This window comes from Squalius cephalus, assembly GCF_949319135.1.
Source record: "Squalius cephalus genome assembly, chromosome: 8".
In the NCBI taxonomy this organism is placed as follows: Eukaryota; Metazoa; Chordata; class Actinopteri; order Cypriniformes; family Leuciscidae; genus Squalius; species Squalius cephalus.
This window is the reverse complement of record NC_137129.1, coordinates 40,851,247-40,877,219: the sequence shown is the minus strand read 5'-3', so window position 1 is coordinate 40,877,219 and position 25,973 is coordinate 40,851,247. Positions and strand designations below refer to the sequence as shown.

Genomic DNA, 25,973 nt, shown 5'->3' with positions numbered 1-25,973 from the left:
TCATAAGGATTTCCTTATTTTCTCATTACAAGTCTGTGCATCACCATCTGTGTCTCTTATTCTTTCAGCCGACACATCTGGCCAACTTCACACAGGTGCAGAGCATCCACTACTCGTGCGTGGAGGAGAAGGAGAGGAAAGGTGTCTTGCAGCTGGATGTGGCAGGAGCCGCTGAGGTAAACCAAAGCGCATGAGATGAAGTCGCTGTTGTGATTGTAGGATCTGCTGTTGGAAGTGTTTAGATTGAGATGTGTGACTCAGAAGGGTGTAAATCCAGCTGACGGCGCTGTAATTTCAGACTGTCACTGTTATTTTGGTTTCTTTGTCTGCACTTTTTGTCAGTCTGTTTCTCTCTCTCTTCCTGGCTGTCTGTCTGTCTTTTCAACGGCATTTTTACTCAGATTTAGACGCTGTGGCGGATTCGTTAGGCTCATTTAAACCGGTATTGTTATTGTTAACTAAAACTAAAACTACTAAAAATCCTATTCAGCAATTGAAACAAAGCTGAAATAAAACTAATTATAAATATTAGATTAAAAAAAATTCTTGTTACTTTTTGCCTTTGTAACTAACTGAAAAAAGATTAGGTTAAAATACCAAATTTACTAATGGCTAAAACTGAAATAAAAATAAATTGAATATATATATATATATATATATATATATACACACAAAGTTTATTAACAAAGTTTATAAATAAACAAAGTTTATTTATTTATAAATTTTTTACTTTAGTTAATTTTTTTTGTAATGTTATGTAGTTTTGTCATTTTTATTAGTTTTTATATATATATATATATATATATATATATATATATATATATATATATATATATATATATATATATATATAAACTAAGAAAAATGACAAAAGTACATAACATTACAAAAAAAATGTGTTTATTTCAGTTAGTCGCCAAAGCAACATTTCTTGTTTACATTGTAGTATTAAAATTACTGAATGTAAAACTGAAAAAAAAAAAAAAGTTTTATAGCTAAATAGAAATATAAAAAAAAGAAAAATGACAAACAAAATTAGTAAAACAATCTAAAAATTTAAACTAACTCAAAATATTAATACATACTATACTAGTACATGAATAATACAAAATAACACTGATTTCAACTAAAGTTGTGAGTCTTTTTGACCAAATCAGAATCGGACTAGACATGTTTACCTGAGGCATTTGTGGGTGTGTCTGAGGTTATTTGCGGGCGTGTCTTCAGCTGTGTGTGTGTGTGTTTGGTCTGCGCAGCTGGTCTCTGCTGTAGCTTGACGTCATCATGTGGCTGGTGTTTTCTATAATGGCTCATTGTGAGTCTCTCCTCTCTCTCGTAGCCTCTCACGATCAGCACGCCAGTCTTCGCCACTGCTGAGAACATGGCCGACCTCATCGACGGCTACTGTCGACTCCTCAGCGCCGTCAGCCAGTCCTTCATCGTCAGACCTCAGAAAGGTACGTCTCCCTCACACTGCTGCATTGTGGGATGTCTGTTGTAGAGTATCCAACTATGAATGGGACGTATTGAGTGGAAAATCTCAGTGTGAAGCCACACAGCTGTCCATTTCAATGAGCTCAGCAGGACACAAATAAAAAGTCATTTCATATATATATATATTTAGAGAGAGAGAGAGAGAGAGAGAGAGAGAGAGAGAAAATAAGTCCAGTGGTCCACAAGAACATCTTGTAGTAAATTATGAAGTGCAGTTCTTCATATTTGGGTGTGTGTTGTCCTTCAGTTTGATTCATAAGCTGATGTCATGCGTGTCTCTGTCCTACAGAGGGTGAGAGAGCTCTTCCATCCATTCCTAAGTAAGTCATGAATTCACTTCTCTGTCGTTCCTGAGCTGTTTAATAAACTGTCTGGCCGGATATTCATTCAGTTTGACCAGCTGTTAAAGATTAAACACTACTAAACCAGGACAAAACTAAAGATTGGGAAATTAGCTGGGCGATATATCAAACATTCACAATATATTTGTGATCATTAGGCAAGAATGTCATTATGGTTTTAATACATTGTTTTGTTGCCAATGAAGTTTACTCAAGAACAGGATTAGGCTATATATTATACATACATTATTATATATATCAGGATGTTAAATTAGTCTAATGATGCTGTAGTTAACTGTTAGTTTTATAAAAATATTGAATATATTTTAATACACACAATATATAATGTATATTATATTTATATGATGTTTTATTATATTGTATTATTTTTTTACATTTGTATTATATTTTTCCCAGGCATACTGTATTATATATATATATGTGTGTGTGTGTGTGTGTATATATATATATATATATATATATATATATATATATATATATATATATCAAATATTACATTCTCTGTCTTTCAAAGTACATATGCTTACATATGTTTTAATTCTGCATGTGTCATGTATAGTACGTAATTCTTTTGAGAATAATTTGCATTAAGTTAAGTTTTGACCTGGTACCAAACAAATGCTCACGTGAACCTCTGAAAGTCGTTGTTATGGTTGGATAACTGGGTTTTGTTATAGTGTGCATGGAAACAATAATAATCACCATTTTGTTCATTTATGAAACTGTTTCTCCACAGACTTGCCAACAATGAGAAGCGTCTCGAGGGGATTCGGGCAGGAGTTCGTGCCATCTCTGTCTCAGGTACGACCCGCCTCTCATATATCTTGAGTTATCAGGGTTATTGGACTGATGCCCTGCTGAGCATTCTGGGTAGAGACTCTCCAAAGAAGAGTTCACAGATAGATCAGATCTGCTGGACAATGATATCTACAATATGGTCATATCAAAATATGATCTTTTTAAAACAGGTGTTAATCCCACAGACTTCTGGGATTTTCCCCTGTTTTATAGTTTAATATCATAACTTAACACTTCTGGATCCAATCATATCCACAATGGATTAAATCAAGTCCTGTCCGACATTATGTCCTGCTGAAGATTTGGTTTCACTCTGAAATATTACAATTAAATACATTGCAAATGCTGTTTCACATAGTCTTTAAAGCGTTTATATCTCAGATATCTGATGTCTTCAAGATGTTGTGCTGGTTCCTGCAACATCTGCACACATTTAAAGCTCATCATCAACACTTGTGTTCCAGATGTTTGGTATCTTTAGCTCATGAATGTGTCTGCTGTTTTTAAGCTGTTTACTTCTGAGATTTACAGCATAATCAAACCTGAAATCGCTCTCTAAAGGCACCTTGCATGTGAAAATGAAGTCAATGTCATTCTTTTCAATGAAAACATGCTTCATCTGTGCATATTATCATTTTTGGGTGTGTTTGCACCATTTCCTGATTTACATTATTCATTTAGTGAATACAATGCTATCAGTGTTGGTGTGAAACGACCTGATAGTGGAAGTCTGGCCATGTGTGGTGTTCAGTGTTTTGTCGCGGAGCTGGAAGATAAATATGTTTGTTCTGTGTCCATTCCTCCCTCCATATTGCCTTGCTTTGCTTCACTCTCTTTCTCTCTCCATCTGTCGTTCTTCACTGAAGACTCTGTGGTTCAGACGCCCACCAAAGCTGCTAAAGCTCGACGCTTTCTCCTTCCGTTTGTCCTCTGTTCCCATGATTCTCCTCCTAAGGGTACACGCTGTTCCTGTGTGTGTGTTTAACACTAACCCTCACTTGCTCTCTACCAAAACATATTCAATCTGTTTCTCATGTGTTCATACCACAGCTCTGATTCCTGATTCAACCGATCATTTTCTTCTGTGTTTATCTTTTTTAATGCTGTATTGATTAAAGTATGCAAAGGTCTCATGTCTCTTAAGAGGATGTAGTTTCTACCTCGCTGACCAATCAAATCACATTCTGCTTCACATGTGATCACTGGCCACACCTCCTCCGTGACTCCGCCCCCAGCACACATATGTGTTGCAGATCAAAATGTTGATTTATTATCAGATGCTGAGGTGTCAGTCTGCTTCACTCTCTTTTGTCTGCACCTTTGACATTGATTTATGAATGAATTTCAAGAAGAAACACCCCAAAATCCAAAAAATAAAACAATTATATTTTGCTTAAACCAAATTAAGCCTATTTTAGGATTTTGTTTGTTGTTGTTGTTGCTTATTTATGAAATTATTGTCATGTCAGTAATGCACATTACTTGTAAATTACTGTTAAACTTGATTTTCATTAATAAAGTAACACAATCTTCTTGTCCATATTATTTTTATTGCAATTAATTGCCATGAAATAGAATTTGGACAAGAAGATTTAGTTACATTTATTTCATGGCAATTCATTTAAATAAATGTATTAAATAAAGAGAATTTGGACAAGAAGATTTTGTTCATTTTATTTATTTAAATCAATTTAATACATTTATTAAAATTAATTGCCATGAAATAAAAATTAACATTATTTTTTTGCCATTTACTTTTTTTTTTCAATACAATTTAATAATAAGTTATAATATATATTCAGTAAGTAATATATATATATATATATATATATATATATATATATATATATATGTATATATATATATATATTTATATGTATTTATTCTGTGTATATTATATATATATATAAAATATAATAAAGCTAAATTTATATTATACATTTTTACATATTATAAAAAAAATATATATATTTTTCAGTAATGATACTGCAATATTTTACAGACAATTTTATTGCTAATTTGCTAATTATGTTAAAATGTAAAAAACCTGCCTTCAAATAATATAATTTATTTTACAAAAAATATATAAGAACAAATATTTACAAACATTTTTCCATGTGAAAAGCACTGAATTAGACCTGCGGAGGAACAGTACAATACAGAGATGAGAACACAGTGTTTATTAAGACAATATTCTGATATTAGGGTTCATTTTCTTTATGCAGAAATATAATTTCTTGTTTTTCTTTTCTTTTGGTTTAGTGATGAAAAAGCATTGCCAGTTTTTTTGAAAGTCTCCCAATTTTGCCAATAATGTTAAAAAGTGTAAACCTGCCCCCAATTAATATTGTTTATTATATAAATAAAGTATATAAATACAGTTCTGTTTCAACAGTGAACTGCACTGAATTAGACCCGTGGCAGAACAATACAGGCAGAAGTGTGTCCACGTCCCAATTGAATCTCATCCCACACATTCCTGCAGCACGTCTAACCCAATATAACCACTCTAATGACTCCCAGAACAGCATGAACAAAACACATTTACTGCAGGAGCTGCAGCCAGGGCTTCGAAACCAGTTCATGATGAGTGAGTGTGTGTGTGTGTGTGTGTGTGTGTGTGTGTGTGTGTGTGTGTGTTCATGCCTGCTGATGAATTAACCTCTCTCTGATCCTCTCCGTTCTTTGCATGCTCTCCTCGGACCTGCAGAAGATAGTGGAGATGGTAAAGTTTCACTTGTGATCTTCATTTCTGATCTCTAACTAACACTGTGTGCATTTGGAAAGTTACTTGAATATAGACAATCTTGCATATGTTTCAGTTTACTGTGTAAATGTTGTGAGTTTTTTTTAGTGCATCTCCTTCACTTGAAGCGCATACTTGCTCTTTTGCTCACTGCATTCCTTATGAGACAGACTTTAAAGGTGTAATTATTTAGAGAAGAGAGTATGACCTCTCCCAAAAACGCTGGACTAAATCTGTTTTGCATGAAGACGAAAGAGTCACTTCCTTCCCTTGGCTTTCTCAAGCACAACCACAGTGCTGCTCTCCGATTGGCCGGTTGGACAGCCAGAGCTGCTCTCCGATTGGCCGGTTGGACAGCAAGAGCTGCTCTCCGATTTGCCGGTTGGACAGCCAGAGCTGCTCTCTGATTGGCCGGTTGGACAGACAGACACTCATAGCCACACAGATTGAGTTCAGAGAGTTTAAAAGAGAGAAGTGCACTTGAGTGTGTGTGTGTGTGTGTGTGTCTTCATGGAGGAGTTTCTTGGCTTGTATTCGGCCGGCTCTAGTTTCTGTAGTGGAAGGTTACATGTGTTTCGGGTGGTGTAGTGACCGAGGGGGCGTTGTTTTGGCCTGTGTGTGTGTGTGTGTGTGTGTGTGTGTATGAGATACTGACCGCTGCTTCTGTCTCCCTGCAGAAACGGATGACTACGCAGAGATCATAGATGAGGAAGACACCTACACCATGCCCTCTAGTAAGTACCCTCACTCGTGCTGTCTGTGAAGTGTGTGTGTAACTGTCTCCTGGGATCCAGATGTTTCTGTCCAGATCCGTACGTTTTCGGAGCCAAATCCTGACCTTTTTTTCCCTGTCTGGCTTGTTTGGTTTGTTGATGTGGCGGCAAATGCAATTTAAAGTATCCAGTCTGACATTCCAGAAAATTCTCTCTGGAAACTCATGCAGGATTCATTCGAGAGTTTGTGTCGAGATTTATTCGATTTGATTAATCAATGCAAGGTAAAATTAGGTGTGTGTGTCACTGGGTTCGGCTAAATCAGACACAATTCGCTTCAAGTATATTATGTCTTATTAATCTACTGAAACTACTGAAAATCTAAAACGCAACGAGTTTAATCTGAATTAACTTTATATAAACACACGACACTCTTAAAAGTAAAGGTCCCATAAGGGGATTTTCTCAGCAATGCCATAGAAGAACAATTTTTGGTTTCCCAAAGAACCTTCCAGTGATCAGTTCCTAATATAACTATTTCCTAAAAAAACTTTTTCCACTATAAATTCTGTTTTTGTGCAATGGAAAGTTTCTATGGATGTTAAAGGTTCTTCATGGAACATCAATGCCAATAAAGAGCCTTTATTAGTAAGAGCATAGAAGTCAGAGATGTGAGATGTGTGAGTGTGTGTGTGTGTGTGTGTGTGTGTGTGGGTGTGAGTCAGCGACTGCAGACTGCATGCACACTAACATTCACGAGTGTGTGACTTTACATGCGGGCCTGTACAAACAATCACAGGATTCTGGACACACGCCGACTTCATGTGTTACGAGTGTCTTTGAATGAAGATGAGCCATTATTTACTCACACAGGGAGAAAAAAAATGGTAAAACAAATTTTTCTCAGAAATTGTTAGTAAATTCCACAAATAATTAGAAAAGAATGGCAATTAAAACATTCAATTAAATGTGACATTTTGAAGACGAAAGATTTCCATAAAACATACTCCAATAATCTCATCTTTTTTTTAAAACAATTTTACAGTGCACCGTCATGTCGTTTCAGTCCTGTATGATTTCCTACTGTGCAACACAAAAGCAGATGTTCAGCTGAATGTTTCATAAAATGAAAGTCAATGGTTTCCATGGGCTGTCAAGCTCCAGAGAGGACAAGAAAGCATCATAAATATAGTACATATGACTTATGCACTTTATTCCAGTTGTTCTGATGCTTTATATTTTAGAGATAACCCTCACGTTGTGTTACTGAGAGGATTGCTTTTCCCAAAACTTGGACAAAAACTTACTGACCTTGCTCACACAGTGTATAAAAACAGGGTATAACAAAATATATATATATATATTTATTTTAATAACCTTGTGGTGTTCTCGGTCAAAAATGGCCTGCCTACAAAACATTGCTTTTAAAAGTCTTGTTATTGCCAAATATTAGATTCAATCTTTTCATCAACTTGTTTTCTTTCGATTAGCACAGGTTTTGCAAGCATTTCTTTTTGCAACTGATTGATTATGGGCCTCATTGATCTGAGATGCATCAGCTCAAGCTAAAATAAATATAAAACCTGTGCTAATCGAAAGACTGAAGATTGAAGATTGACAGATTGGATAATGTAGCATAATTAGATTTACAAGCAAAAGGATTTTCAACACAGCACAAGGTTACATTTCTGTCCATCATCACTTAATGCTAACGTTTGGCTTCAGAGGAATATTATCATAGTGCATGAGTCGGATTAACTACTTTTATATTGCTTTTGCTCCTTCACTGCAAAAAGTGCAAAAAATAGTATTTTCCAGTATCTAAGCATTCTTAAAAAAATAAAATAGTCGTCTTTTCTGAGAAATGTATCAATCTTAAGTGTTCATTGTTAAAGCAAGAAAATGATCTAAACCTCTTAGAAAGAGATCTGCTGTTAACAGGAGTTTGACTGTTCAGTGTCACTGACATTATTTTATTGCTCATTTTCCAAGTCATTTTTTATTTTCTATAATATGCTGAATACAAACACGCATACATCAGTGTGACGATTTATAACAGCTCTTTCCTGAGTGTTTGACATGTCTATCATCATCTCATCCCTCTGTTTCTCTTTCATCCTGAGCTTTAATTCTGATCTAAACGCCCAATCTCTCACTCTTCTCTTTAACAACCAGCCGAATGCTATGGATTAGACGCAGGTAACGCCATCGTCTGTGTGTTTCTCTCAGTTTTTCTCTTTTTCTTTTCTGTTTATCTCTCTATCTCAGTTCTGCCGTGTGCTTGTGTTGTTTTAGTCGCAGGTTCCTTCTCGTATTATTGGCAAATGCAGGTTTTCATAAAATGTGTAAAATTGTGTCGCGTGGGATTCGAACCCTTGACCCTGGCATTGTTAGTGTTACGATCTACCGTCAGTCATCTTTGTTTTATTATTAATCAAAATAATATGATTATTAATAATAACCAAATCAAAATCATAACCAAATATTAATCAAAATAATATGATTATTAATAATAACCCATTTATATATTTATGAGCTTAAATACTTTGCATAACTGAAAACCTGCAGAAGTCATTGATATGTAGACGATGAATAGATTTTTGTTTTGCTTATTTATATTTCTTAGTTTTTTTGTTTGTTTGTTTGTTTGTTTTAATAAATGGTGCATTTTTTGGAATACTATGATTTTTTTTAAAAATGTTTTACTATGATATTCAGCAAGGACGCATTAAATTGGACAAAAATCACAGTAAAGACATTTATAATGTTACAAAAGATTTATTTATATGTTTTTTATTTTGCTGTATTATGGACATTTAAGACTTTATTGAATACTTATTTTAATATAGGTTATGTACATTAGTCAGGCTGAACGCCATATTTAATATGACAAATGAAAATGTCTGGCATATTTGTGCAGTTTGCTCAATCTTAATACTTCATCTTAATCGGCATCAGCTTTCATCTTAATATTTTATGTTACCTTTAATTTTCATAACCAATTTTTTGTCATCTAGATTATTATTATTTTAATTTTTTGGGGGGATAGACACATTTTCAGTGTGTGGTTGGAATGCATTAAATGCGTGTCTTTCTGTCGCTCACAGCCTCGTCTTCATTTGTGGACTGTTAAATATGGCGTCCACCCTGACTAAGGTCTTTTGTTCATGACCTCAGTGTTTCTAAACCTGCAATTGGTGACGTTTGGTGAATCGCTGAGCTCTGCGTTCAGTAAATATTGTGCTGAAAGTTTGCGTCAGAGCTGCTCGTGTGCAGCATGTCGGTCACAAGATCAGGGTTTGTGATGTGTGTAGGTTCCTCTGATGATGAGCTTCAGGTTTGTGACGTTTGCTTCCTTGTGTCTCTCGTCCGTAGCTCAGGACTATGAGATCCAGCGGGACAGAATCGAGCTGGGACGGTGTATCGGCGAGGGACAGTTCGGTGACGTCCACCAAGGGGTTTACATGAGTCCGGTAAACTGCATATTCATCATCCACACAGTCCAAACAACAGTCCGTACCAAACAAACACTGTCAGGACCCGGAAGACTTATTCACCAGTGGCTCCTTCCAGATTTTCTTGTGGGTTTTTATAATGGGGTTTTTATTTATGAGTAAAATAAAGCCTGTGGTGAACATAACTTGACGATACTTTGATGTTTTGTTCTGCAACACAAACTGCACACACACCCATACTGAAAATGCGCATTTTGAAGCAGTTATGTTTATTTTTGAAAACATATGTTTCTGATAAGTGACTGGATAAGACAGTTTGGGGTGTGAGTGTGTGCAGTTTACACTGTAGGACAACATGTCAAAGTATCGTCAAGTTATGTTTACCACTGGATTTATTTTACTCATAAATTTAAAATAAAAAACATAATACAACCAGTGGCGGATTATTCTTCCTGGTTCTGACATCATCCCAACTCCGCTCTATTCATGCAAAACATGTTAGGAGTGAGAATTGTTAGAAATTTAGCATTAAAAGTTATTTAGCATTAAAAGTAGCTAGTCTTAAGAACATTAATTGTAGTTTTCAATGCATACATTAAGCTTAACCTTAAAATATTGTTATGAAAGTTATTGCAAAAATATTTCTCGATAAATACGTTTATTAGAAAGAAAAAATAAGTTGGCAAGTTAGAAGTCGTCAACATTTGGTCCCAAACTAGCTAGTATAAACAGAGCGAGATCTTAAAGGGTACATAACATGCACAGTTTCACCTAATCTCATGGTAATCTTGAGTACCTATAGAGTAGTAGTGCATCCTTAATATCTCAAAAAAGTGTTTAGTTTTATTATATTTAGAAAAGAAAAATACAGCTTTCCGATTCTCTCCGGAAAAAGCCGAGGTCCTGGAGGCGGAGCTATAGAGTCAAGCGGTAGTACTTGATTTCCAGCAAAAGACAGAAATCTGATCCAGTTGTACTTACATGAATGGGGTCTTTTATCACTGGGACCGCTCCACGTTTTAATAGCAAACGATTTGTAAATCCAGCGTCGACCTGAGCCTTGTTAATAAAACATTCGTCACTGAAACGACCAGAACACACAACCGCACTTCCTACACTCCGTTGCTGCCCCGGAAAAACGAACTGCATCCACTGTTCCTGTAACACTGGGTTCTTTGGAAAAATTGAACACGGTAAGCTTTCCCTCACATCCAAATACACACTTATTTGGAGACATTCTTGAACAAATCCTATGCAGTGCTGCCGATGATTTCCTGTTGAAGCGCGTTGATGTGCGCGGTCTCGCTCTCCTCTGGTCGACGTGCTCGCGGGCGAGCTTTTCCGAGAGAAATGCTCATATAAGGAGTTCCACTCTTATCTACGTCATTAGATCCACGATCTAAAAAAAACCAGCCAAAACTTGTACCAACCCGGAAGTAAGATTTTCAGCATAGAAATTCTCCGTTATTCGTCCAAAATATTTTTTTAAAACTTTGCCCATGTTTAGCATGAGAATCTATCTCTTTAACACTGTAAACAACTCTGAATACATGAAACACCATTGTACCCCCCCTTTAAATTAGGCTAAATCTAACGCTGTTACCCATTCTTCTGTTTTCTCATATTTTTCTTCTTTTAAAATAAATATATTTGGAATTTAAAATCATTTTAAAATGTAAAAAATACTCTCCCCCCCCCCCCACCCCCTTCTTTTTAAATAAGTACATATTGAATGTATAATAATTTAAAAATAAAAAATTTGATACTGTGTGTGTGTGTGTGTATGTATATATATATAGATAGATAGATAGATAGATAGATAGAAAGATAGATTTTATTCAGAATTGTTTAATTCTATATTTTATGTTGTTTATTGTTAGAAACTAATAATGTCTCACAAATCAGAGTTTTAAACTGTATGTATAATTGTAAATGTATTTTTTTTTGTAATGTCCCAAAAGTATTTATTAACATTATTATTTATTAACATTTATTTGTCACCCGCTCTTTACCGTGTTCTGAAACTGTTAAAACAAACTAAAATGTCACTGTTTGTTGAAATACTGTAATACTGTACTGTAATATTCTTGAGTTTGTTCACACGGTTTCTGAGTTGCATCATGTGCTCTTCCTGACAGGAGAATCCATCATTATCGGTGGCCATTAAGACGTGTAAGAACTGCACCTCTGACAGCGTGCGTGAGAAGTTCCTACAGGAAGCTCGTGAGTATTTCAAGTAACACTTCACACTAGTGACCCACATCACATTTAGCTGACTCAGTTAGTGGTTATATTGAAGTTGAATATGAGGAAGTCACTGCCGCTAAAGTTTCAGAGAAGTGAGAATTCCACAAAACCATTATGATTTTGCAAAAGTGTTTTGCATGAGAATGTTTGTGTGATGTAACGTTTGACAGTGACGATGCGGCAGTTCGACCATCCGCACATTGTGAAGTTGATTGGAATAATCACTGAAAATCCCGTCTGGATCATCATGGAGTTGTGCACGCTCGGAGAGGTGAGACTTGCTGTCCCATTATGCTTTTTTAAAGGCTCCTAATTTAGTTTTGCCGTCTCCTTTAATGGGCTTACACGCATCCTAGGTCAAAACACGCTTTCATTTTCTCAGAACATACACTGCAAATCAGCTCTTTTCTCACAGTGTCTGAAACAGTTTGATAAATGATTCAGTCTCTAAACCCCGCCTTTCTGAGAGCCTGCTCTGCTCTGATTGGTCAGAAGGCCTAATCTGTTGTGATTGGTCGACCGCTTGCAGCGTGTGCTAGAAAACCAAACGCACATTTGCATATTTGAGTTTCAGCTCTTCCTCAGAACTTTATACACAGTGACGATGGCGCGGTTTTACCGTATCAATCTCAAAGGAAGTGTATTTGCTTTGGCAGCAGAAAACAGCGACACTTCTCAAACCAAACTCTTCCAGTCTCAGATACAACTAGTGTTTGAGGGTCAAAGTAGACATTGTTCATGAGCAGCCAATGAAGACCATAGACTGATCATGCAAATATGTTACAAATGTCACAAATCACTTCTTTCTTTATAAAACAATAACTTGATTTATTGTGTATTTTAAACTTTGAAACATTGCAGACCTTATACATTCACAGACGGCTTTGTTACACACTACATGAAAGGTCATATCTGAAAGAGCATAATAGGGGCACTTTAAACTCCTCTTTTGGTTGACCAGCTTCTAGACTCCCATCTGGAAATCACCATTGTGTTTATTTTTAGTTGAGGTCGTTCTTGCAAGTAAGGAAGTACAACCTAGACCTGTCCACGCTGATCCTGTTCTCCTACCAGCTGAGCACAGCGCTGGCGTACCTGGAGAGCAAACGCTTCGTGCACCGGTGAGCATCAACATCACCACTGCAGCTTGAAGGTCTTCACAAGCGCGACTCGTTTCTGATCACAATGCACTCAGATAAATGTGTGTTTTCCGCAGGGACATCGCTGCCAGGAACGTGTTGGTCTCCTCCACGGATTGTGTGAAACTTGGTGACTTCGGTCTCTCCCGATACATGGAGGACAGTTCCTATTACAAAGGTAATTCACACTGCCTTTTAACAAGCAATTAACCACTAAACAACATAATGTACTTAATATGTACAGTATGTGCAGTAAACACTACAACGAGTCACAGAGGTTTTCATTATACCAGGTGAACAAGGAAGATACAAAAGCTACAGGTTAAAAAATGTAACTTCATGTTTGAGAGGCTTTAAAAAAAAACTGTTTTAACCCCTCAAAAAGAAATAATTACTGCAAGAAGAAGGCATGACCAGAACAAGGAAATAGCGTCCTCTACTGGACAGTGAAGGCCATGTTCGATTTGATTATAGTCCATAAACAACGTTTTTGGTCTGCCCAATTGTTTTTGTCGTGAGACAATGATTTTTATCAGGAGAAAGTCTGATGGACTTATTTTTTAAGATAGACACAGAAAGTACATTTAAATAATCTTTAATACAGTTGTGTATACACAATTGATTAGTCTTTGTTGTTGTTGTTAAAGTTTGTATTTAGTATATTGTTTGTGTGAGTGTTGAGTCTGTATCTGTCATGTAATGGCCTGTGAAGCTGATTAGCAAAACATTTAAATAGAAACGGTCTGTAAACAGTAGTGTGTGTTTTCCAGCTTCTAAAGGGAAACTGCCGATCAAATGGATGGCTCCAGAATCCATAAACTTCCGCCGGTTTACATCAGCCAGCGACGTCTGGATGTTTGGTAACTATTTCATTATGCTGTTTCCTACAGTTCGACTGTTCTTGAACACCATAAACAATAATGCTTTGAGCACCATCTTTCTATTATTAATACAATATTAGTTTGATTGGAAATAAGGAATATATATATTTTTTTTTTTATAGGGCTGTCAAACGATTAATCGCGATTAATCGCATCCAAAATAAAAGTTTGTTTTTACATAATATATGTGTGTGTACTGTGTATAATTATTTTCTATATATAAATACACACACATGCATGTATATATTTAAGAAATATTTGCATGTATATACTGTGTATATATATTTATATTATATATAATGTATATTATATATAAATATTTAACATATAAATAACACATTTTTCTTAAATATATATGCATGTGTGTGTATTTATATATAGAAAATAATTATACTCCATACACACATATATTATGTAAACACAAACTTTTATTTTGGATGCGATTAATCGCGATTAATCGTTTGACAGCCCTACTTTTTTATTATTATTAATTATTCATTTGATCATTTTACTCTTAATAATAAAACATTAAATATTTTAGATTTTTATTGTGGAAAAATTATATAATTCCCACACACTCCTCAAGCTTACATCATCATAAGCCTGAGGAAAGTCGATTGACGTAAAAAATTATGATGATGCAAGATTGAGAAGTGTGCAGGATTCATATATTTTTTATAGATATATACATTTTAAAAATATATATATATAAATGTTTTTTAAATATATATCAAAATTATTTTAATATTAAAATATTATATTGGATTTTAATCCTACACACTTATGAATGAATCAGGTGTGTGAGGCTCTATATTTTCTATTTAAAAAAAATTGATTATTGTTTTGTCCATTTTTTGCCTGTATTCAGATATGACAATAATTAGATTGGTGTGTGTCTCTCAGGTGTGTGTATGTGGGAAATCCTCATGTTCGGCATCAAGCCCTTCCAGGGCGTGAAGAATAATGACGTGATCGGGCGGATCGAGAACGGCGAGAGGTTAGCGATGCCCCAGAACTGCCCCCCCACCCTCTACAGCCTCATGACCAAATGCTGGGCGTACGACCCCAGCAAACGCCCGCGCTTCACTGAACTCAAGACTCAGCTCAGGTCAGTGTGTGTGTGTGTGTGTATGGACCGCTTTACTCATGCAAAAGCTAATCTGGGTAAAAGCGTCTTCTAGATGACTTATTTCACATGTAATGTCATAGTAAAGCAGCCGTTTTACAGTGTTTGCACAGATAATCTGATGGGTTTATGCTCTTCTTGGTTTCTGACACTAGAGGTCTCCGTTCAGCTTTCAGAGTGTCATGGTCACTCCAGAATGATCAGCCATATAATTATACAAGTTATTTATTTTCTTGTTGCGCTCTAATGTGCAACAAATTAACCATTTATAATTTATAATGATTCATTATTAACATATAATTAATTCATTAGCATATGTCAACTATGTGAATTTTAGTGGTGCAATTTAGTTAATAATAACAATTCTGATAAAGAATAACAATAAAGCCTGTCAGAAAACGCTACTCATTTACAGGTGAAACTCGAAAAATTTGAATATCGTGCCAAAGTTAATTTATTTCAGTAATTCAACTTAAAAGGTGAAACTAATATATTATATATAAACTCATTACATGCAAAGTGAGATATTTCAAGCCTTTATTTGTTATAATTTTGATGATTATGGCTTATGAAATCCCCAAATTCAATTCATTTTGAACATTTTCATAAGCTGTAATCTATGAATATCATTAAAATTATAACAAATAAAGGCTTGAAATATCTCACTTTGCATGTAATGAGTCTATATTAGGGGTGTAAGAAAAAATCGATACACTTGAGTATCGCGATATTTTATTTTGCAATACTGTATCGATTTTCAAAAACGCAATATCGATTTTTTTTTTTTTTTTTTTATGTCCAAAAATATTCATGGCAAGACCGTAAGACAGTGGTTCGCGCTTATGTTGTTTAAATCCCTACCACTAGATAGCTATGCTGAGACGCACCACTAGTGTCCTCGCCAGGCTCGCCTATAACGGTGCGTGTCCACTGGACATTTTAGGATTGACAGCGGACCGGAGAAAGCGTTGAGAGCGACCGAGAGCGTCAAAAAGTTGGGCAGTTCCTTTATACAAATATCAAGCGAAAAACGCAGCCAATTGCTGTGAGGTTCGGGATGTGACGTCTGTCTTGAGAGTTTAAACATATGAAAATTGTACCGGAGTTTATGCTGGATTTAGTGCGTAAATCATTTTGTTTACAAATTAGACATTGTGCATTTGTTATATATATGTTAAATATTTCATTTTGGATGTGTTTATTGTGATTATATTGGCTGGTTTATACAATTGAAAGGATATCTTTGCTTGGTGCATTTGGAAACAAAGCTTGTCTATTTCTAAATGTAATCGCGTGCATCGTTCACACCAAATGCGAATAGAGCATCTGGCGCGAGTGATTTCAATGTTAAGTCAATGCAAAGACGCGTTTACGCGCGTCTGGAGGTCCTGCGGCACGAGGCGTTTAGCGCGGCGCGGTTCGCCTCATTCGCGCGTCCAGTTCTTTTAAAATCTTTTATCACATAAAACTTGATTTCAATATATGACACATTCATTTTGTTCACTTTCATCCACTTTCATTCATTTTCGTCCAGTTCACGTTGTTGTTTTGTATTGTGACAGGGGCTATGTACCTATTTTCTTTTATTATGGCCTACTTGAGCATATAAAAATTTGCTCACTAAGAACCTGTGAACCACAATCCCAAACTGGCAGTTTGATTTTCTGTGTACTGAATTGTTTACCTAAAGTAAACTTCTTTGACTTTTATGCACATCATGTCTTTTTTAAAATATTTTTAATATATTTTACTTAAAAAAAATCCCAATATATCGCCTTATGCACAGTATCGAAATATATTGCAATATATTGAATCGTGACCCATGTATCGTGATACGTATCGTATCGCCAGATTCTTGCCAATACACAGCCCTAGTCTATATAATATATTAGTTTCACCTTTTAAGTTGAATTACTGAAATAAATGAACTTTTGCATTCAGTTACACGCCTAATACACCTAAAGTGTCATTTGCATTTCATGTTGTTGTACATCACTGGTGGGCTGCGTTTGGTGAAATGAAAGCTCAATATAAAATACAAAATAATATAGAACAATATGTGAAAATAAGTCATATTATATTTAAAATATTTAGTTTTTTTAGTCTGTCTAATCTAAGCCAAAAGTCAGTCACGTTTGCATATCACTTTTGCAAATCACATCACTGCTTTAGCAAAATAAATGCAGAAAATGCCGTTTTTTCCTCATTCCTCTGTGTGTGTCCCTTCAGCACGATCCTGGACGAGGAGAAGGCCCAACAGGAGGAGCGTTTCCGTATGGAGATGAGGAGACAGGTCACCGTGTCCTGGGACACTGGCACTTCAGACGAGGCTCCTCCGAAGGTGAGTCTCAGTGACACATACATGTATATCAGAGATCTGCAATACCCTGATCAGATCTTCAGGAAGTGTGTGTGTGACTGGGTCTGCTTTAATCAGTGGTTTTGGTTTTCACAGCCCAGCCGACCTGGATACCCGAGTCCTCGATCCAGTGATGGATATTTCCCTAGTCCTCAACATGCTGGTCAGCTCAATCATTACCAGGTAACATTACTTCACCCACATCAGCATCTTCATGCAAACACATTTAACCCTCTGGTGCTCTTGGGTCAAAAAATCATTTTACTTTTTTTTATTCATCGAATGGTACGAAACTTAAAGGTTTTGGCACTTGCTGTGTGAACACAAAAATATCATGGACATGATTCAAACAGGTTAAATGGTCCTGAAAATTCGTTTTTGAAAAGAGATCAGACTTAAGTCTGTGCTCTAAAGCATTTAAGATTTACGACAGATTAATTTGAATTTAATTTTGGAAATTTAAAAATGGAAATTTAATTTTCAAGTCTATGCTCAAAAAGTGAATAAATGGATTATAAATACAGCGTAAATATAATTTAGTAGCATAAAATCCCCTAAAAATAAAAAATATAAAATAAAAAACATGATATTTTAATATTTTATAAATACATTCATTTCATTGAAACAAAAAAAAAATTAATTTCAGTCCTTTTTGACCGACACGCGAAGAGCACCTTAGGTTAATAAATAAATAACAAGAAATATAAATGTTGGGGTGCTTTTTTTTTTTTTAAAGAAATATCAAAACAAACAATAGAAATACAATACAATACATGTCAAATACTAGGGGGAGGTATAGACAGTGTTATAGGAATACTTTAAAGAGTGTACAATTCTAATAGGTTTTTGTTTCTTCGAGGGCAATATTGACTCAATGTAATGCTTCACTTCATTTTTAAATGCAATAAATCATGGTCTTTTCCCTGAAAATGTGCATTTATGAATGTGAAATTTAGCCATGAAAATTAAAAAATTTATAAAATAAGTGCGGGGTTGTTTATCTTTGGAGTTTACAATAATACCTAGTAGAACATCTTTCCACAGTAATGTGCAATTTTCATCAACATTTCCAACAATAAAAATAAAGTACATTTTGCCACAAAAAAAAAAGACACATGAGGGCAGCGCCAAAAAAATGAACAAAAGCTACAACTTTCATCAGTTGTAGGGGTGCAAGTTGTGAACGATTTTTATTTTTCCTGCTGGTCACATGATGTCATTGCAATGAAGAGCCTGTTATTCATCCCCTGCTGTCGTTCAACAAAGAGTCTCCAAATACCACACCTGACAAACTGATTACTGTCGCCAAACACTCACCAAATACCCCAAAACTTCCCAACATAAACATTCAGCAAACAGCCAAACACACTTCGGATAGCAGTGCACGTCTCTCCAGCCAAACCCCCTGATGCGCTTCTGTTTCAGCACGAGGCTGGTGTAGAAGAGCATGTGATTGGCTGGCTTCAGCTCCGTGAAGTTATTCCACAGCTCGTCCGCGAGCGTCTCTGACAGCAGGCATTTCCTCTGCGCTCTTTAAAGACACATGCTATTGTTGACTCCAGATACATTCCATCAGCTCACACACACACACACACATCACCGCTGTTATCGCCGCTCTGTTTTCATGCCTTAAAAGGCTTTTGTGCTCAATCCGCTGGTTTTTGTGTCAGGCTGATTATTGGCCTTTCTGAGAGGAGCGAGAGACGCTCCGGGGGTCTTGAAGACAACCTGAAACGGCTTTCATAACACGGTTTAGTTACGTAATGTGACATTTATGAGAGTAAAATGATTTTTAACAAGGATATAAATGCCATAGTACAGTATCAAATGGTAATATGGAAAAAGTTTTTATTGTTATCTAAGACTAAATCTGTTTTAAAAAATTCTATTTCAAAAAATCTATTTAAAAAATTGTTGCCTATCTGAAATAAAATATAAATATTTTATGAAAAACTAAGTTGCAATTAATGGAAATAAAAAGCTAAAACTGAAATTATATATATATATATATATATATATATATATATATATATATATATATATATATATATATATAATTTTTTTTTTTTTTTTTTTTTTTTACTAAATTAAAATAACTAATAAAAATGAGAAAAGCACATTGCATAATTAAAAAATAAATAAATTAAAATTAAATCTGATAAATATTAAAATAAAGGTAATTCAAAGCTGAAATAAAATAAAATATAAATATTAAAAACTAACTGAAATAAATTTTAGTTGTATGTAAGTACTAAAATTACTAACTGAAAATTAAAAAATAAAAGTGAAATTAAAATAAAATAAATAAATTATAAAAAGTGACAAGAGCGCATAGAAAATTATTAATAATTAAAATATTAATAAAAACTATAATAGTATATAAATAATACTTAAAATAACACTGATTGCTACAGTATTCTTTTTTGTATTTTTGAAAACTTTTACTTTTTATTATAAATAAATGTAAATGTGCTTTAAATCAAATGTCTTTCCATCTGTGCAGGGATCTGGATATCCCAGTGCACTCGCGCCCGGAGCGGGATTCCCCCCGCAAGCCTCAGTCCTCGACCCACACGAGACCTGGAACCACCACAGACCGGACGTTCCCGTGTGGTCTCCGAACATGGAGGTGAGCGAGCGAGCGAGTGAGTGAGTGAGCGAGTGAGTGAGCGAGCGAGTGAGTGAGCGAGTGAGCGAGCAGAAGAGAGCGTTTGACTTCTTCCTCTTTTGTATCGCACTATTATTGAGCCAGCCCTTATTTATTCCTTGTGATTTTCTCATATGCTAACAGTTACCAACAAGAACAAATTCTTAAAGAGAACTTATTTAGCAAGTAAAATTACTGGCATCCCCACCCCTAATTTATCGGATAGTGTTTCTACATTCATGTTGCAAAAGGCACAAAAAATCTTAAATGACCCAGAACACCCACTCTATAAATATTGTATACCCCTGACCTCTGGCCATAGGAATAGGTTACAGATGTGTAGAAAGGCCAGGTATAGTAAGAGGTTTGTTACGAGCTCTAAATACATAGGAAATCGGCCATTGATACGTCACTTATGCTCTCTTTGTTGTTGTTTTTTGTGATGTTAGCAACTATTTGTTTTCTGATATGTTGATAATTGAACATGTTATGTGTGTTTGTGTTATGTACGCATCTACGTTCCTCTTGAGGACAAATAAAAAAAACTGTCTGTCTATCTTGCTCTGTGAATGCGTGTTCAGTGGAGCGCGGTCATTAACGCTGCTGTTCTCTGTGTGTGTGTCAGGATGGGGCGGCTCTGGGCCGGAGTCAGGTGATGCCCGTCACACACCTGATGGAGGAGACGCTGATGAAGCAGCAGCAGCAGATGGAGGAGGACCAGAGGTGGCTGGAGCACGAGGAGAGCTTCTTGGTACTGACACACACTCACTGACGTCCACCTGCAACACCCGTCTCTCTCATACACACCGGACTATTCAGGGCTGTCAGATTCACATCTGAGTTTCAAATATTAGTCGAATTTAAAATTAACAATTAATGTAATCTTAAAAAGTCCTGGAAATTTCTAGAGTGAAAATAAGAAATGAAGTGTTAAATAAATAAAAGTAAAAAACATTAACTATTTAATCATAATAATTACTTTTTTTTTTTTTTTTTTTTCTAAATGTCTATGGGAATTTAAAAATAAAATATTCAGGAAGTTTAAAAGTTTTTAAGCCTGGAAAGGTCTTGCAAATTTTAGTTTAAATAGTAGTTTATGAATAATGTTCATGCTATTTAATTATTTTGTATAAACAATTTAATACAGTGCTTCGTTTGGTTTATATTTCTCATTGTGATTTCTTGTTAGCACACTCCTCTAACTAAAATGATTTACTTAAAACTTTAATATTATTCAAATATTAGTATCATTTTAGTTAAAAAAAATTCAACTCAATTTCTCAACCCATTTGACAGCCCTAATACTAGTGATACTGTTCTAGAATTCTCAAAGAATTTTAATGAATAGTTCCATAAAATCCATAAATCTTAACTTTTGTTAATGGATCAATTCTACACTTTTCTAACATTTTATTTTCTTATAATTTTTAGAAAACTTAAATCTTAAAGTATATAATAATATAATAATAAAAAACTATTAATAATAACAAACAAAAAAATGAAATTAAGTAAATTAATATTAATAAATGATAATAAAGGTTTATTGCACCACAGTCATAATTTAGTCCATGATCATTTTCCACCTTTACACTACTGTACCTTTAAGACTGCTATATGTAAATGAGCTCTAATCTCTGCATATGAAGATGTATTTCACATCAGTTGTCATTGCTGTATGCTGAACGTGTCTTGATATGTAAATATATTTCTGAGTCATGTTTGCCGTTTAGTTTCATAAGTGGTCTTGATGGACCGGAAAGGAGGTTTTGAGTTCGGAAAGTCAGTAAGTCACATGAAACATTTCAAATTAGCAGGAAGAAATGTTGTTTTTCATGAAATGGCTCTTTGGCTTGTTGGTCTCTTTGAGTGTGTTTGGCATCCATTGCATCTGTGGTTGTTGTTACTCTGAGAAGGAGATGGAACAAAGTGAAGATGTGCCGTCCTGAAAACAAAGCTGTAAATCTGAGCGCACCTGCGAGTGAAACGGTCTTCTCTTCGCCAGAGGAAACTGTTCCACATCCACATCCCTGCCAAACGCTCCACGCGCCCCTCAGATGCCATGTGTTTCTCGGGCTGCTGGTCTCCGCATGATATTTTCAGTGGGGGATTGTGGGGGTTTTGGTTGCTGAGACCCGATTTGACACTCGAGTGGTTTCCTCCGCAGGCTGAAACTTTAGATTTGAGGATTTGAGGATTGTTGTTAGCTGAGATGTGACTGTAATATCGCTCTCTGTCCGGTGGAAACTTGGGCGCCGCTTCACGCGTATCATAAGTGATCGTTTCATTTGGCAGCAGGGGTTTGTGGGAATCGGTGGAAACCCGTGTGGTTCGTGCCTTCCTGAGAAACGCTGGCATCTTCTCATTCTTTAAGGAAAAAATTAAAAGCTTTTCTCAAATGGAAAGAATCCGAGTGTGTCGGGAATGAACACTAGAGCACTGCACACTGCACACTATATACTGTATAATGTATACTTCATCATGTTATTTAAAATGGTGTGATGTTACTAAAATCTCATGATTCAATTATTTTAATTATGTTTTACTGGTTATTCAATAAAAATAAATGTGTATATATATATATATATATATATATGAAAAGTTGAGATGCAAAAGCCTCCAAGTGCCATCTGAAATTTTCTTCTAGAATGATCATTTTTATCAAGCTTGTATATTTAAGTTCAGTAATTTCACTTAAATGACAATTAATAGGTCATTTGCATTGCCATTTAAGTGAAGTTATTGAACTTAAATATACGAGCTTGATAAAAATGATCATCCTAGAAGAAAATTTCAGATTTCACTTTGAGGCTTTTGCATCTCAACTCTTCATATATATATATATATATATATATATATATATATAATCATGTGCTATTTAGCTTTTTACAATAAAAATTGCTTCAAAATAGAATTATAATTATAAAGTGCAAAAAGCCAAATTGATCTGTCAAGAATTCAGTCATTTCAGTTATAACTGCAACTTCAACTTCTATAAAGCATCTCTACAGAAGGTGATAATTAGTGGCATTATTAAGTCAATTCGGTTCAGTTATTCAGTGACTTTATTCTATAGTTTCATATATTTTACTGAATATTAATGTCTTTAATCCTCCAGTTGTCGATTAAATAGTGTACAGCTGAAAGTTGTTCATCACATTTGATTATTTCCTGTTTTATTGGGATCTTTATGGACGCAAATCAAAAGATCAGATGATTCATAACACATGAATGACTCAGTCTGAGATCAGAGAAAGTTCAAAACAATGTAATTAATATTTGAAAACAGTTCAGACTCTAAAGCCACATCTGATGCTGTTTCAAAGTAGTGGATATCTTCAGCCCCGCTTTGAGTTGTTTGGAAAATAAGTTAACCATCTGACAAAATAAATAACCAAAATAAAATACAGTGAACTCGCATTTTTAATCTAATTTTGAATAAAAGGTCGTATGTTCCCCCTCCCCGAGCAGTCTCTGATTAAATAACAGCAAAAATAAAATGTGACTGATATCATTCGGTTCATTCACAGTTCATTCACTGCACAGGAAATGGAAAGTCAAGTCGAGCGCAATGCATTATGGGATAAAGTGTTCCATGCAGTTGTATGCTTGGTAAATTCAGAAGGTCATTGGTTTTTCCATGCTTGAACATTTGCATACTGCATATTCCTCTCTGCGTATAAAAATAGTAAGTAGTTGGTCCTTGAGATCGGCCCCTCGGTGGAGCGTTTATCAGCGCAGCGCATACCAGGAGCTCTTCTGTTTGTGCTAAAGCAGCGGGAGGAAAGGAAAGCGTGGGATGTGAGAGAGAGAGAGAGAGAGGGAGAGCAGAGAGTTTTCTTGAGCAGGAATCTGAAGGCTTCTCACATGGACACACACACACCGCGCTCGCGCTCCGCTCAGAGGATGCATCTCTTCAAGTTCTGTTTCGGAAAGCCGGTAACTAGACTTCTGTAGTGAGTTCTTCATGTTCTTCATGTTCTGCACATTGAGCTTTTCTAGATGGAGCAAGAACTCGCTGCATCGTTTCGGGAAAACTTTACTTTGTGCTGAAGTTTGTTGCTTTTTTTGAGGCTTTGAGGTCTGTCAGAACGGAAAGTGGAAAATCAGGAACATTTTAAACTGTGATCTTCAAGCTTGGTAAAATCATGCGTATTTATATAATCTTAAAGCGTGATACACATTTCTAAACTTAAAATAAGAAATCAAGTTTTTAAGTTAAGTATTAAAAAATAATACTTAAATATAAAAAAAAAAAAAAATCTAAATATGTATAAAATAATACAGATTTTAATATTAAAATGTTGTTTATTATGAGCTGTTGCAGTAGTATTATTTATGCATTTTATGTGCGAAATTTCAGGGAATTAAAAAAAAGTCATGCAAATTAATATAATCTTAAAATGTTTTATAAATTTCTAAAGTGAAAAGAAAATTACATATTAAACATTAAATATTTAAATGTAATATATAAATAGTTTAAAAAAAATGGTGGACATATTTATAAAATATTACAGATATATAAATATTAAAATGTTTATTATTATGTATTTATGTATTTTATGTTTTTCAAAACCTTGAATAATAAGAAATAAAGTAACCTATATAAATAATTTGTATTTATTTATTTTACTTTTTTTTATTTAAATAAAAAAATATGTAAATAATTGTCAATTAATGTTAAAAATAAAATTAAACAAATTTAAAACCAGTGTTGTCATATCGATCAATTGCATAACACAAAAGTTTATATATATATATATATATATATATTATATGTTTACTAACTTTTATGTTATATGCAATTAATCGATTTGACAACACTGGTTTAAATATTATTTGAATTATTATTGTTATTATTATTGTTGTATGATTTTAATCTAGTAATCACTGGAAAAGTCATGGCAATCCATCAGTCATGTGATGTGGGAACCTGATGATGACATGATCAGATGGAAGTTGATCTCATGAATATTTGATATTTGATAAATCCTCAGCGTGTGTTTGATGAATGGATTGTGTTTGTTCAGAAGCCGGAGTCGAGGAACTCGAGGGGCAGTATCGACCGGGAGGACGGCGCTCTCCAGACCCCGGTGAGTTCCCAGAATTCCCTGCTTGTTTTTGTTTCTTCCCAGAGGGAGATTTGCAGTGCCACAGCGAGGACACAATCTGCTTCTCACTTCCTGTTAGAGTCGCAGCCAGTAATGCCGATCACACGCGGCCAAAATCTTCCAAAACAGCTGAAAAGTGCAGATCCTGAACTCATTCATTTACCGAAAGGCTGAAACAGAGGAATCTGAAACCCTGAGAGGAGAAGTAACAGGAGGAGGGTGAATTAAAGCGGTATCATGGGAGCTTTACTGTGGTCACAGACCGGGAATCCCAGCGCTAGTATCATCTCTGATGAATAACGAGTGAAAAACAGGCGTCATCTCACGAGAGCCTCGTTTAACGGCCATAATTACAGAAGATCAGGGCGAGAGCGATGTGTTTGCTCAGATAAGTTGGGTGAAACTCCTGAAATATGCCTGGCTTTCCCACAAACTACCCACAATTCCACAGCAGGAACCCAGTCTGCAGGAAAACCACTGTGTGTTTTTAAACGCTTGTGTGTGATTGTGTGTTCTTTCAGATGGGGAAGCAACACGTTTACCAGCCGGTGGGGAAAGCAGGTGTGAACACACACAATGACATTCCCTCTCAGAGTTAATCACCTCAATGCACATTTTCATTACAAATTATACATTGACTTTAACAAGGATCATCTTTCAGTTTCTCCACGGTCAGGAAAAAACGGGAAATATCACTTTCAATCTAAAAAAAACATGGAAGTTAATGAAATAAAAGTTGTGGAAATTTCTGTGCACACACACACACATAATATATACATATACATATAAATATACATATACATATACATACAAACTTTTATGTTAGATGCGATTAATCAATTTGACAGCACTAATATTATATATATATATATATATATATATATATATATACACACAC

General features: G+C 35.0%; 1 protein-coding gene across 3 annotated transcripts in view; it reads left to right on the top strand.

The window, feature by feature from the left end:
• ptk2aa (protein tyrosine kinase 2aa) overlaps positions 1 to 25,973 on the top strand; it is a 99,504-nt gene that overhangs the window by 66,725 nt on the left and 6,806 nt on the right. The window contains exons 12-32 of one of the 3 annotated variants that reach the window (XM_079879766.1): positions 69 to 176; positions 1,340 to 1,457; positions 1,784 to 1,814; positions 2,593 to 2,657; positions 3,521 to 3,610; positions 5,365 to 5,379; positions 6,078 to 6,134; positions 8,289 to 8,312; positions 9,489 to 9,586; positions 11,707 to 11,791; positions 11,986 to 12,086; positions 12,821 to 12,936; positions 13,032 to 13,132; positions 13,725 to 13,814; positions 14,739 to 14,943; positions 17,191 to 17,302; positions 17,417 to 17,503; positions 19,824 to 19,949; positions 20,593 to 20,718; positions 24,995 to 25,057; positions 25,597 to 25,636. In XM_079879766.1, the coding sequence (XP_079735892.1) occupies positions 69 to 176; positions 1,340 to 1,457; positions 1,784 to 1,814; positions 2,593 to 2,657; positions 3,521 to 3,610; positions 5,365 to 5,379; positions 6,078 to 6,134; positions 8,289 to 8,312; positions 9,489 to 9,586; positions 11,707 to 11,791; positions 11,986 to 12,086; positions 12,821 to 12,936; positions 13,032 to 13,132; positions 13,725 to 13,814; positions 14,739 to 14,943; positions 17,191 to 17,302; positions 17,417 to 17,503; positions 19,824 to 19,949; positions 20,593 to 20,718; positions 24,995 to 25,057; positions 25,597 to 25,636 (1,858 nt within the window). The remainder of the gene's footprint in view (positions 1 to 68; positions 177 to 1,339; positions 1,458 to 1,783; positions 1,815 to 2,592; positions 2,658 to 3,520; positions 3,611 to 5,364; positions 5,380 to 6,077; positions 6,135 to 8,288; positions 8,313 to 9,488; positions 9,587 to 11,706; positions 11,792 to 11,985; positions 12,087 to 12,820; positions 12,937 to 13,031; positions 13,133 to 13,724; positions 13,815 to 14,738; positions 14,944 to 17,190; positions 17,303 to 17,416; positions 17,504 to 19,823; positions 19,950 to 20,592; positions 20,719 to 24,994; positions 25,058 to 25,596; positions 25,637 to 25,973) is intronic. The other 2 variants (XM_079879767.1, XM_079879768.1) reach the window with 2 other exon arrangements.